General features: G+C 35.2%; 1 protein-coding gene across 2 annotated transcripts in view; it reads right to left on the bottom strand.

The window, feature by feature from the left end:
• Positions 1-4,680, bottom strand: part of kcnh2b (potassium voltage-gated channel, subfamily H (eag-related), member 2b) — a 692,512-nt gene extending 687,832 nt beyond the window's left edge. For both annotated transcript variants that reach the window (XM_062021529.1, XM_062021530.1), the window contains exon 1: positions 4,067-4,680. In XM_062021529.1, the coding sequence (XP_061877513.1) occupies positions 4,067-4,142 (76 nt within the window). In that variant the 5' untranslated portion in view covers positions 4,143-4,680. The remainder of the gene's footprint in view (positions 1-4,066) is intronic.
• Between the last annotated feature and the right edge of the window lie 9,023 nt (positions 4,681-13,703).

Genomic DNA, 13,703 nt, shown 5'->3' with positions numbered 1-13,703 from the left:
TATTTATATTATTTTTGTTAATGTTTACAAATTCAGGGAATTATTACCTGAACAAAGGTGGACTTAAGGGGAAAAAACAAAAGATTTAAAAGAGTAGTAGACAGCAGTTTTTGTTGAGTTATTGTGTATGCAATAAAACAGAATAAGGAACAAGTTTAAATATCAAATTGATACTGTTAAACTGTCAATACCACTCACCATAAATACATTGAAAAAATTACAGTTGATGCATGTGATCAGTATTGTATCGGCTGATCTCACTCTTGGATGATCGGAATAGGCAACATAAAACCTTGATGGGAACATTACTAAGTTTAATACAATTGTTCACCACTTGTGGCAGTAATGCGTCGATCAGGCAACTGAGTGACTCAATATAAATTCAAAAATTCAGAAAGCCAGGACTAAAAGTTACAGAGAAATTTCTTAAACACAACAAGGATGATTATTAATTGTATGTAAATGTATTTGTATCAGTTTTTTTATGAGTCTCTTCTTGCAGTGTATTTACATATTATTTATTTTTGCCTTCTTGGGCATGACGTTATATGTTCTGGTTTATGTGTTAAATAAAGTATAAAGCTTTTATATAATTTGACAGGGTTTACACCTGTTAAACAGTAAGTAGGTTAGATATAATCATTGAATAAGATTTAAATCAAGAGGAAGATTAACAAATCAGTGTTAATATTTGAGTGGGCCCCAAAGTCAGAAATGTCAAGAACCCCTGCGATAAAGTGATACAATCGTCTGCATAATTGGCTGTGCAAAAAATGAAAAAAAATATGAAAAGCAACAACAAAAATGTTTAGGAATAGAAATGGGAAATTAACTTTCTTTCGTTGCTGCTATTAATTTTTTAAAGCCACAAGGGTGCCTCAGCATTTGTTAAAGTAATGTATGTTTTCATTTTAGAGTCTTTAAAAAGTAATTAAACACTCCAAAAGTGTTCAATTAAAGCCAGAAAAAAATCTTGCTAAGTTAGCAACACTGAAGCCAGCTGCCAGAGTACGTTTTCGCATTCTTTGCGCAGACCGGGTGTGTATGATCTGTGCAGCGTTATGATGCCACCAACTGAACAGTGTCATAACAACAAGCTACATTTAGTTGTGTTCATGAGCGAAGGCGTAACAGGAAGCACATACCGTATTATTCGGACCGTAGGGCGCACCAGATTATAAGGTGCACTGCCGATGAGATGGTCTATTCAGGTCTATGTTCATACAAAAGGTGCACCGGATTATAAGGCAGCTAAAAGGGGTCATATTATTATTTTGTTCTGTATTTAAAAGACTTCCTTGTGGTCTACATAACATGTAATGGTGGTTCTTTGGTCAAAATGTTGCATAGATTATGTTTTACAGACCGTCTTCAAGCCACTTTCTGACTTCAGGATGTGTCGTTTTGTGAGCAGTCCTATTTACGTGCTTCCACTTCGACTGCGTCTTCTCTCCGCCATCTTTGTTGTACCGGTAGTTTTTAAGCGCTTCCATAGCGAGTCTACTGACAGATATAAGTTAGAACTGTCCGCTACTTTGTATTAGGAATGGAAACAGCGGAGGATGAATATCCCATGTTAAAAGGAATGTATGTGAAAATACTTCCTGTTACATTCTTCATTATCGTTAAGCAGCTTTCAAAATAAAAACATGGCAGAAAAACTAACAAAATACATATGTCGTCTAAGTGTGTGTGAAATGAAATATGTGTTGTCATTATAGCCAAAAGAATAGAAGCGAATGATCACTACAAATACAGATAAAAGCAAGGTAATGGTTTTCTCTCATTCAAGGGTGCTACTGGAAAATATTCCAAATATTGTAACATCAAATGGAAACCCTATAGAGCAGGTCTTAAATTACAAGTACTCGGGTTTTACTCTTGATCAGGAGCTTTCATTTAAAGCCCATATTAACAACTTGGTCTCTAAGCTTAGGGTAAAGCTTGGTTTCTTTTTTAGAAATAAAAACTGCTTCTCTCTTAAAGTCAGAAAGAAATTGGTGACAGCAGCTATCTTGCCTGTAATTGATTATGGAGACGTGCTTTATTTTAGTGCTTCATCTAAATGCCTCCAGTCCTTGGACACTGTTTTTCATTCAGCACTAAGATTTGTTACTGGCTGTCGTAGTCTCACCCACCATTGTCAACTGTATATGAAGTCAGACTTATCTTCTTTGAGTGCACGTAGATACACACATTGGCTGACTATCATTTATAAGGCTCTTTTAGGTTTAATACCTCCATACTTGTGTACTCTGTTACAAAGAAAAAGCAGCTCTTACGCATTACGTTCTAACAATTTGTATGTTTTAACTGTTCCTCATGTACGGACTGAATTTGGCAAAAGAGCTTTTGGCATTGCTGCCCCTATGGCATGGAATGCATTGCAGACGAAACTGAAATTTACAGAACTACTTCCATTTGGAGACTTCCGTTCTGTCCTGTTGGACAGACAGCGAGAGACGTTTGCACAGTGCCTGTGTTTTTAAAGATGTAAATCTCTGTTGTTTTACGGTTCTCTTATGTATTTTAAAATGTATGTCTTAATGTATTATTTTTGAAACTGCTCTGTGACATGTGCTGTTGACCTCTTGGCCAGGTCACCCTTGTGAAAGAGATCTTGATCTCAATGGGTTGTCTTATCTGGTTAAATAAAGGTTCTTAACTGCAGCTCTGTTAAATAAGAATATATGAATATTAAGGATGTCCAAAAAATACTTTAATTGTAGCCTTGAGTATTGTCTGATACAAACACTGATCCAATACCAGATCAGTATAAATTGTACATACTTTATTTTGTAGTGTGGAATGTTAGAAAAGCTTTGATCAAGTGAAATGAGTCGAACAGAGAACTGTAGATATTTAAAAAACTATTTATTATCAACCGTCTGTAGTGGACTTATGCTATCTTTAAGTTGAAGTGGAGTGGTAATTGTTTAAAAACAGTAATTTATGAAGTTAAGATCATGACGCAGCAAGTTGAATAATGTGGACACATTTGTAACAGGACACTTTATAAAACGCTTGTGCCTTGGAGACTTTGTATGAGTAAGTAAAATGCAAATATAATTACTTGATACTTGTTTATATTGACAAATGTGCTGTTTTAGACTGCAATATTGTTCAATTATTATTACTTCAATCTAGTTTGTGTGTTATCTTATGCTTAGCTCTTAGTAGCCTTTGTTGACATTTTGTAAATGACTTGACTAAAATGCAAGAAAAGACCAAACATTTAGATGTTTTACTGGCTGTCCAGATTTACACTACCGTGTTGGACATTTTACGAGCAAGCCGATATCATCCGATTCTTTTTTTTATTTTACTGACATCGCACTTATATCCGATATGAGAGCAGATTAGAATTGGTGTTGTCATTATGAAGAGAACATTTCAACAACATTGTGTGCAATCCTGTTCAGTGCATTATAAAAAAAAATTAAATGAAAAACAAATAAAAATAACTTTTAAAAAATTACACTTAACTGCCACATTTAGATAAAATCATTTCGAATCAGAAGAAGACTGAAAAAACAAGAATATTAATAAAAGATGCTCAATTGGAGGAAAAACATGTCAAGAAACTTTTAATATGTTTACGTCTCTGGCGAAAATGTCTAAGTGATGGCTATTTTTAGTTATGTCAACAATTGTTTATGTTGATGCCAGTCTGAGGGGAACACTTAAAGGAGCTCCATGTCTGCATTATCTTTTTTATAATGAATTATTGGGGTTTATTTTGTTAGAATAATAAAAAAATAAGCTAAAAAGATGTGCACTTTGGACAAATGTGTGAAAAAGAGAAGCTCTTTTACCAGTATGGTAGTTTGTTATGATTTTTAATTATCCATCTTCAATGGATGGATGATATTTCACTCTCAATATCAATCATAAGAAACAACCATACTGATAAAAGCCCTTCTCTTTTTCAGTAATTTGTCCAATTTGTCCATTTTTAATAATGTAACACAGAAATAAAGCCAGTGGATAATACCAAAGCAACACTGGGGTTATTTATGTACATCCATTGTTAATAAAGTGAAGACAATTGAAGATAATAACTTACTTTGACTGTCAAATTTCCTGATGATGGTGTCCAGGAAGGTGTTCTGTGGAGCAACATGGCCTCTACGGACCGGCATCTTCACGGCGGTGGACTTTATCTGGACTTTTTCCTGTCACCCGAGCGAACTAAGCGAGCTGACGGTTCGCTCCAATCAAGCTCGGCTGTGAGAGTTGTCGAGATGAAGGAGAAAGCAAAAAAAAAAGTTGCGCCCTTCCTTGAACGCACCGCGGTGTGTGAGGCGTTCACTGCCTCCCGTTGACAAGATGAAAGGGAGCGACGGTGTCCGCTTCTGTCCGGTGTTGGGTGGCGGGAGGAGGGGGCCGTCAGGTGATATGTCCGCCTCTCAGTGCTCCTCCACACGGCTCTCATGCTGCACACACCCCGCTCCTGTGAGGCGGACCCTGAACGCGCCACGCTTGTTGTATCCATCCATTAAAGCTGCGACTGACGGAACCGTTTTCATTCTTCCTAATTCGGATCGATTAATCCTAAATCGCGCCAAAAAGAAGCCTCGATCCACCTTGATGGCAATGAGGTGTTGGATCTCATCCTCCTCTTCCTCATTGGCTGCGTGCACTTATTCTTTAACCCATCACGAGCTCCCACTCCACCTGCTTTTTAAGGACCAAAAAAAAACAGCACTTTGTTAGAAAAAAGTGTCGATCGATACAAATATCGATAATGGTGGTATCATTATTGAGTCGATAAAAACACAGTGAAGTAGACATTTTTAAGTTCAATTCACAGCTATGTATTTTGTTGTTGTTCTGTTTGCTCATATTGTAATAATATCATCATTATTTTTCAATATGAAAACATAATTGTGTGAATGCTTAAATTTTTCGTCAGATTTCTCCCACATTTTTCATTCGATTTCAAATATTCCCCTTTCAAATGTTCAACTCAATTATGACAAATGCTACCATTTTTTTTTCTTTTTTCTGCCATTTCTGTGGACATTTTCTAAGGTCTGCATTTGTCAAACCTTTCCATGCTAGTGGGGTAGCATGCTATCTTTTTTGCAAAGTTTTCCAGGTGTACAATAAAGTCGCATATTTTGGTACTTGCTTACTGTTAGTCTGCTAATGTTAGCAATTTAACTTGATAAGCTAATTTTGCAGCCATTCACCTTAGAGTCATATTTTAGTGCTTGTCGCGAGCTAACTGTTAGCCTATAACGTTAACAACATAACTTTTTGAGCGAATTTTGAAGGTATAAACCTCAGTCGTATTTTAGTGCTTGACACATGCTGTTAGCCTGCTAACGTTAGCAATTTAGCTTTTTAAGCTAATTTTGCAGTCATACACCTCAGAGTAATACTTTAGTGCTTGTCGCGAGCTAACTGTGTTAGCCTAGTAACGTTAACAATATAGGCATACACCTCAGTCATATATTTTAGTGCTTGACACATGCTAACTGTTAGCTTATTAACATTAACAATTTAAGTTTATAAGGCTAATTTTGAAGGCATACACCTCAGTCATATATTTTAGTGCGTGATCCATTTTAACTGTTAGCAATTTAGCTTTTTAAGTTAATTTTGCAGGCATACACCTGAGCCATATATATTGTAGTGCTTGTCGAATGCCAACTGTTAGCTTGTTAACGTTAATAATATCATTTGTTTAGCTAATTTTGAAGGCATACACCTCAGTCATATGTTTTAGTGCTTGAGACATGCTGTTAGCCTATTACTGTTAGCAATTTCGCTTTTCAAGCTAATTTTGCAGGCATACACCTCAGTCATATGTCAGTGCTTGTTGCATGCTAACTGTTTGCCCATTAACATTCAGAGGTGGGTAGAGTAGCCAGAAATTGTACTCAAGTAAGAGTACGGTTACTTTAGAGATGTAATACTCAAGTAAAAGTAAGGAGAAGTCACCCAAATATTTACTTGAGTCAAAGTAAAAAGTACTGAGTAACTGATGAGTAACCTGTTCGTTTAATGATGACGGCAACAAATAATGCACAAAAACATAAAAATAGCAATGAGCAAATTCAGAGCCAGGAATATATCTTAAGCAACTAAAACAATAATATATATTAAATAATAATACATTAACGTAAAAAAAATTAAGGCAAATTGAGCCACAATATCTTAACAGCACCATAGGCTCAGTAAGCAGAGATTACAAAGGAAAATAACAAGTTAGCCTTTACGCAAACCATAAACTGACAGGTGTGGGCTGCACCTGAGAACACATTGTGCACTTCTGATTGGTGTTTGTATGCATGCGTGAGTTTGTGCGTGAGTGTGTGTGTGTGTGTGTGTGTGTGTGTGTGTGTGTGTGTGTGTGTGTGTGTGTGTGTGTGTGTGTGTGTGTGTGTGTGTGTGTGTGTGTGTGTGTGTGTGTGTGTGTGTCTCTGTCTGTCTATGAGGCTGCAGTGCTTTAATAAATGCCCCCACACGATGTACATTTGACAGTGATTCATAGCAGGGAAGCTAACATCAGCCTACGGTGACAGCCAAAATATCTACTAACGTTACTTACCGTACTTCCTCAAATTTGACGTTGAGTTCATGTAAGCCAGGGGTGCCCACACTTTTTCAGCAGGCGAGCTACTTTTTAAATGACCAAGTCGAGGTGATCTACCTCATATATATATATATATATATACATACACACACATATATATATATATATATATATATATATATATATATATATATATATATATATATATATATATATATATATATATATATATATATATATATATATATATATATATATATATATATATATACATACACACACATATATATATATATATATATATATATATATATATATATATATATATATATATATATATATATATATATATATATATATATATATATTCCTTTAACGGCGGATCGGTGCGGCGTCTTCAGTAATGCGGACGCTGTATCGATCCGTTGTGGTGAAGAAGGAGCTGAGCCGGAAGGCAAAGCTCTCAATTTACCTGTCGATCTACGTTCCCATCCTCACCTATGGTCACGAGCTTTGGGTTATGACCGAAAGAACAAGATCACGGGTACAAGCGGCCGAAATGAGTTTCCTACGCCGGGTGGCGGGGCTCTCCCTTAGAGATAGGGTGAGAAGCTCTGCCATCCGGGGGGAGCTCAAAGTAAAGCCGCTGCTCCTCCACATCGAGAGGAGCCAGATGAGGTGGTTCGGGCATCTGGTCAGGATGCCACCCGAACGCCTCCCTAGGGAGGTGTTTAGGGCACGTCCGACCGGTAGGAGGCCACGGGGAAGACCCAGGACACGTTGGGAAGACTATGTTTCCCGGCTGGCCTGGGAACGCCTCAGGGTCCCCCGGGAGGAGCTGGACGAAGTGGCTGAGGAGAGGGAAGTCTGGGCTTCCCTGCTTAGGCTGCTGCCCCCGTGACCCGACCTCGGATAAGCGGAAGAAGATGGATGGATGGATGGATATTCCTTTAACATGTAAACAAAAACGGCAAAATAAATAAATATAAATAATATACTGTATATATAAATGTATGTATATATATATATATATATATACATATATATATATATATATATATATATATATATATATATATATATATATATATATATATACAGTATATATATATATATATATATATATATATATATATATATATATATATATATATATATATATATATATATATATATATATATATATATATATATATATGTATGTATATATATACATATGTATATATATATATATATATATATATATATATATATACATATATATATGCATACATATATATATATATATATATATATATATATATATATATACATACATTAACATAACATTAAATCGTTATTAAATCGATTTAGAACAGAATAGAAATCTTATTATTTTGGAAATTGGTCATGACAGCCCTACTTAGCATGCATGCTAACATTATCATTCTAGCTTTTTGGCCAATTTTGCAGGCATACGCCTCAAAGTTATATATTTTGGCCATTGATGCATGCTTACTGTTAGCCTGCAAGTTAACTTTTTTCGCTATTTTTTACAGACATAAAACTCAGTCATTCCTTTTGGTACTTAACGCATGCAAAAAAAAATTTGCTCGCTTTCATAGTTCATTTGTAAATATATAAACCTAAGGATCACATTTTTTGTTTACGAGACACATTCTGGCTAGCATGCTTACTTTTAGCATCTAAGTTTGCCTGTGGCTTTTTAGCATTCACACACAATGTTGCTTTTTCTAGTGGATGTTATGAGTTTACTCCTATTAAGATCAATTAAAAAGCTGTATTTGCAAAATACAGCGCAAAACATTTTACGGTGGCCAATATGAGCAAATGCACTGGAGCGCTTGAACGCTCCAAACAAAGAAATACTCCAAAAGATAAAACACGTTTTCTACCGCTTGTCCCTTTTGGGGTCGCGGGGGGTGCTGGAGCCTATCTCAGCTGCATTTGGGCGGAAGGCGGTGTACACCCTGGACAAGTCGTGTAACAGGAAAATGTTGTAAATGAAATATGTTGCAATCACATAAATTCTGCTGGGTTGAAAAAACACCGCCAAAAAACTGAATGACAGAAAATCTGCAAGTTTACAGACCAACACTAAAGTTATTCAGGCCAGCAGGAGGACTCTTTGAAGACTGAAGACGTAACATTTTTCAGTTTTAGAAAGCAATTAATTTTGACCTTTTCATTCCACCAAACTTTCTTTGACTATGTACAATAGGCTGACCATATTCTGAAATCCCAAAAAGAGGACACATATATGCGTGCCAAGGCGGGCAGCACGCCAAGGCCAGGACTAGGTGAAAATTTGCCAATGATACTCGAACTTGCTTTATAAATAATATATTTATTTAAATTAAGCATTTTTTCTCCTCTGTTGACAGCAGTGTTGGCGCTGGGAATTTTCAAAATGGGGTCCCAGGGACCCCATCAAGTCATAAAAATGGGGTCCCACAGTACATTTTTGGGGTCTGGTCCCACTTTTTTGTAAGCGTTTTGAAAACAAATGACAAATGTATGCATTATCCTGTTATATCTCACATTCTATATTGTGTTTTGGAAAAAGGTTGTCATAAACGTTACTTAATTAATTTTAAAAAAATAATACAAAAGAAAACAAATGTGTATGCGTTCAGTTATAAACATTCATTCACTTTCTTCTTTCTTTCATGGATCTAAACTTTACCGCTGCTGGTAGTTTTTTCTATGTTTTTATTTAATAAGATGTAGGTGTATTTATTTCAGTATAAAAGTGTAAAAAGTGTTTTGCTTGGGTCATGAAATGATGATAATGGTGTGCCAGGGCATACATACATTTTATATTTAACGTTTAAATCTCTGGAGTCTACATCAACTTCAGATCTATTCCTCATTTCAAAATGTTTTAGTTTTTTAATGTTGTTTTTTTGTTTGTTTGTTTTCTTGTTTGTTTGTTTTCTGCCCTTTTTTGTCAAACAAAACTATGTTTTTTTTATGGCAAACACACAAAATATGCAAAATATTCCACCAAAAATATTTTTCAAAGTTGAATATTTGATGTGAAGTAATCGGAACCTTGGATAGGTCAATAATTCATAATAACATTGATTTTGATTCAATATTATGTTTTGAGCAATGACCGTTTGAAAGAGAAAAAAAAACAGCTACTACTGTAGCATTCATGTTTTGGATTTTGCTTGGGATCTTGCAGTGTTTATACCAGGGTTGTCCAAAGTGCGGCCCGGGGGCCATTTGCGGCCCGCAGCTAATTGTTTACCGGCCCACCACACATTCTGGAAATACTATTGTAAAAATATAAAAGAACATTAAAAAAAGTGGAATGAAGTGAAATCTAACGAGAAAAAGTTGCAATGTTGACACAAAACTGCCTTGCAGGCTTTTTTTTTTCTTTTGTCTATCTTTAATTTTCTTTTTTTGCCATTACTGAAAAAAAAAAAATCAATGATTAATAAGATAAGAATTATTGACCTATTCAAGGCTCCAATTATTTCAAATATTTCACTTTAAAATGTTTTATGTGGAAAATATTGCATATATTGTGTGGTTGCCATACAAAATCATCAACATTTTATTTGACAAAAGAGCATAAAACAAACAAAATAATAGTCCAAACGTAAAATCGACAGATATATCTGAAGTTGATCTCGTAACTTAAGTGTTGAAAGTAATAATAAAAAAACAATAACAATTTATCACTTTCTGAGTGGGGCACCTTTTGGTTCCCAAATATATTTAATGGGATTTTATTTATCTTTTCACTGTGATTACTCAAAAATAATAATGAATTAAAAATCAATGTTGTCCTTCATTATTGATGTTTTAAAGGCTCTAATTACTTCACATCAAACATTGCTTTCTGAATGTTTTGGGCAGTAGGGGAAATACTGCATATTTCAGTTTTATTATAAAAAACTAAGTTGTCTTTGACAGAAAAGGCATGAAACCTTTTTGTTTTTTTAAACTTTATATCAACCTGAAGTTGATATACTGTAGAGATTTACTGTAAGCGTTAAATAAATAAAAATAATAATAATTTGACTTGTTTTTAACATTTTAATGACTTAGACCCTTTATGGTCCCCGGGAGCCCTAAAGGTGAAAAACAAACAAAATCCATATATTTTGTTATGGTTTGAAAATGAAAAATATCAAAATGGCCACCGCATGCTTTAATTTTTCCGTGTGCGGCCCTCAGTGGAAAAAGTTTGGACACCCCTGGTTTATACGATTGCACCCAATTTCAAAATCCGATGCATTTGTTTCATTTTATTTAGTTTTAGTTTTGGATGGTGGTTGGACGTTGCTGCATGTTTGCTCGTCAGCCACTGTGTATTATACTGTAGGGCAGGGACTCGTACGCCTACCACTATTTGTATGCGTACATCTAGTGGTGCGCCAAAGAATCACTTAATTAAAGTACAGTGTTTTATTTTCTATATTCAAACATGGTGGTACTGTAAAAAACTGTGTGTATTGTTACAGAGACCAACAACATTAACTATAATTAAACAAAATCGCTGCCTTGTTTTTAATAAATACTTAGGCCTACTACGCTACTGTACTTTAATGTTGGCCATTATGGCGGTAATTGGAGAGCCAAGTGTTTTCTGAGGTGATACTTGGTGAAAAAAGTTTGCGAACCACTGCTGTAAGGGTTTCATTTTATTTATTTGAACTGCTGAAATAAATACATTTTCAAAGATATTTAAAAAATTTTAGGTGCACTTGTGAATATTGTTTCTAAATTCAGGGAACTTGTTTTTATATTTTTTTTCTTTTTCCTTTGAATGAGAGTGAAAATCATTTTTTTCTTTTGTTTAATATTTCATTCAAAAAATTATCATGAAAGAGTATGATTGTATTAGTTAACATTGTCTTATATTGTTGTATTCATTTAGTGTTTATTTGTCCTATATGTTTTATTGTGAATATGATTATAAATAAAAAACATCCATAAATTATTCAAAATCTGAAACATTTTAAGTGAAAAGTTTTGGTGTTGCGATACTGGGCCCGTGTGGTATCAGATTGATGCCAAAATGTGGAGTATCACCCACTCCTAAATTATCTTCACCAAGGGTGTCCAAACTTTTTCCACCAAGAGTGCAAGCGCACTGAAAAATAACAGGATGCCAGAGGGCCACTTTGATATTTTATTAAACGTTAAAATAAAGGTTAGATATATTTAAAGACGAAATATGAAGCTATTTTTTAAGCTTTTCCCCTTTAGCGCGATTGTTTCCATTTTTTGTGTGTGTTTCATTTCATTTCTACAATAGGCCACACTTTGGACACCCCTGATCTAAACCTAACTCCTAAAATTCCCAACACGGACCTATTTGTGCTTAATGTAATTATTATTTATCTATAATGTAGATGTTGTAATGTTTTTTCAAAATAATTTCACTTCATACATTTTGTATTTAATACGACACATGTACTTTGGATTAAACAAATTAGTCATTGAAAAATAATGTCGTTGTCTTATTAGCATTTTTGCTATTGTGTCAAACTTTCCATACTTAAGGTTCATTATAGCGATATTTTCCTAGCTTATTTTGTATAAATTAATTAAAGAAATAAAGTAAGAACAGTTTAATTGTACAAAACCCAAAACCAGTGAAGTTGGCACATTGTGTTATTCGTAAATAAAAACAGAATACAATGATTTGCAAATCCTTTTCAACGTATATTCAATTTAATACACTGCAAAGACAAGATACTTAATGTTCACACTGAGAAACATGTTTTTTTTTTTGCAAATAATTATTAACTTAGAATTTAATGGCAGCAACACATTGCAAAAACGTTGGCACAGGGGCATTTTTACCACTGTGTTACATGGCCTTTCCTTTTAACTACACTCAGTAAACGTTTGGGAACTGAGACGACCAATTTTTGAAGCTTTTCAGGTGGAATTCTTTCCCATTCTTGCTTGATGTACAGCTTAAGTTGTTCAACAGTCCGTTGTGGTATTTTAGGTTTCATAATGCGCCACACATTTTCTGGACTACAGGCAGGCCAGTCTAGTACCCGCAGTCTTTTACTATGAAGCCACGCTGTTGTAACACGTGGCTTGGCATTGTCTTGCTGAAATAAGCAGGGGCGTCCATGGTAACGTTGCTTGGATGGCAACATATGTTGCTCCAAAACCTGTATGTACCTTTCAGCATTAATGGTGCCTTCACAGATGTGTAAGTTACCCATGTCTTGGGCAGTAATACACCCCCATACCATCACAGATCCTGCCTTTTGAACTTTGCGCCTACAACAATCCGGATGGTTCTTTTCCTCTTTGTTCCGGAGGACACGACGTCCACAGTTTCCAAAAACTATTTGAAAAGTGAACTTGTCAGACCACAGAACACTTTTCCACTTTGCATCAGTCCATGTTAGATGAGCTTGGGCCCAGCGAAGCCGGCGGCGTTTCTGGGTGTTGTTGATAAATGACTTTCGCTTTGCATAGTAGAGTTTTAACTTGCACTTACAGATGTAGCGACCAACTGTAGTTACTGACAGTGGGTTTCTGAAGTGTTCCCGAGGCCATGTGGTGATATCCTTTACACACTGATGTCGCTTTTTGATGCAGTACCGCCTGAAGGATCGAAGGTCCGTAATATCATCGCTTACGTGCAGTGATTTTTTCAGATTCTCTGAACCTTTTAATGATATTGCGGACCGTAGATGGTGAAATCCCGAAATTCCTTGCAATAGCTGGTTGAGAAATGTTGTTCTTAAACTGTTTGACAATTTGCTCACGCATTTGTTTGTGAATGACTGAGCATTTAATGGAAGCTGATTTTTATACCCAATCATGGCACCCACCTGTTCCCAATTAGCCTGCTCACCAGTGGGATGTTCCAAATAAGTGTTTGATGAGCATTCCTCAACTTTCTCAGTCTTTTTTGCAACCTGTGCCAGCTTTTTTGAAACATGTTGAATACATCAAATTCCAAATATAAAAAATAAAGTTTTCCAGTTCGAACTGGTTCTGGGTTTTGTAATATTTGACAACATATTAAAGCATTTAGTTTATTAAATGCCTTTAAAGTGAGCTGCAATGGTAAAATATAAGCTTTTAGACAAGAGCTAACTTACCAAAATCATCGCCATTTTGCTGAAGTTATATATAGCCTCCTATAGTCACGTGACAACCCCTC

This window comes from Entelurus aequoreus, linkage group LG15 (genome assembly GCF_033978785.1).
Source record: "Entelurus aequoreus isolate RoL-2023_Sb linkage group LG15, RoL_Eaeq_v1.1, whole genome shotgun sequence".
Taxonomy (NCBI): Eukaryota; Metazoa; Chordata; class Actinopteri; order Syngnathiformes; family Syngnathidae; genus Entelurus; species Entelurus aequoreus.
Note: the sequence above shows the minus strand (reverse complement) of the source record. Positions and strands in the feature narration are given on the sequence as shown.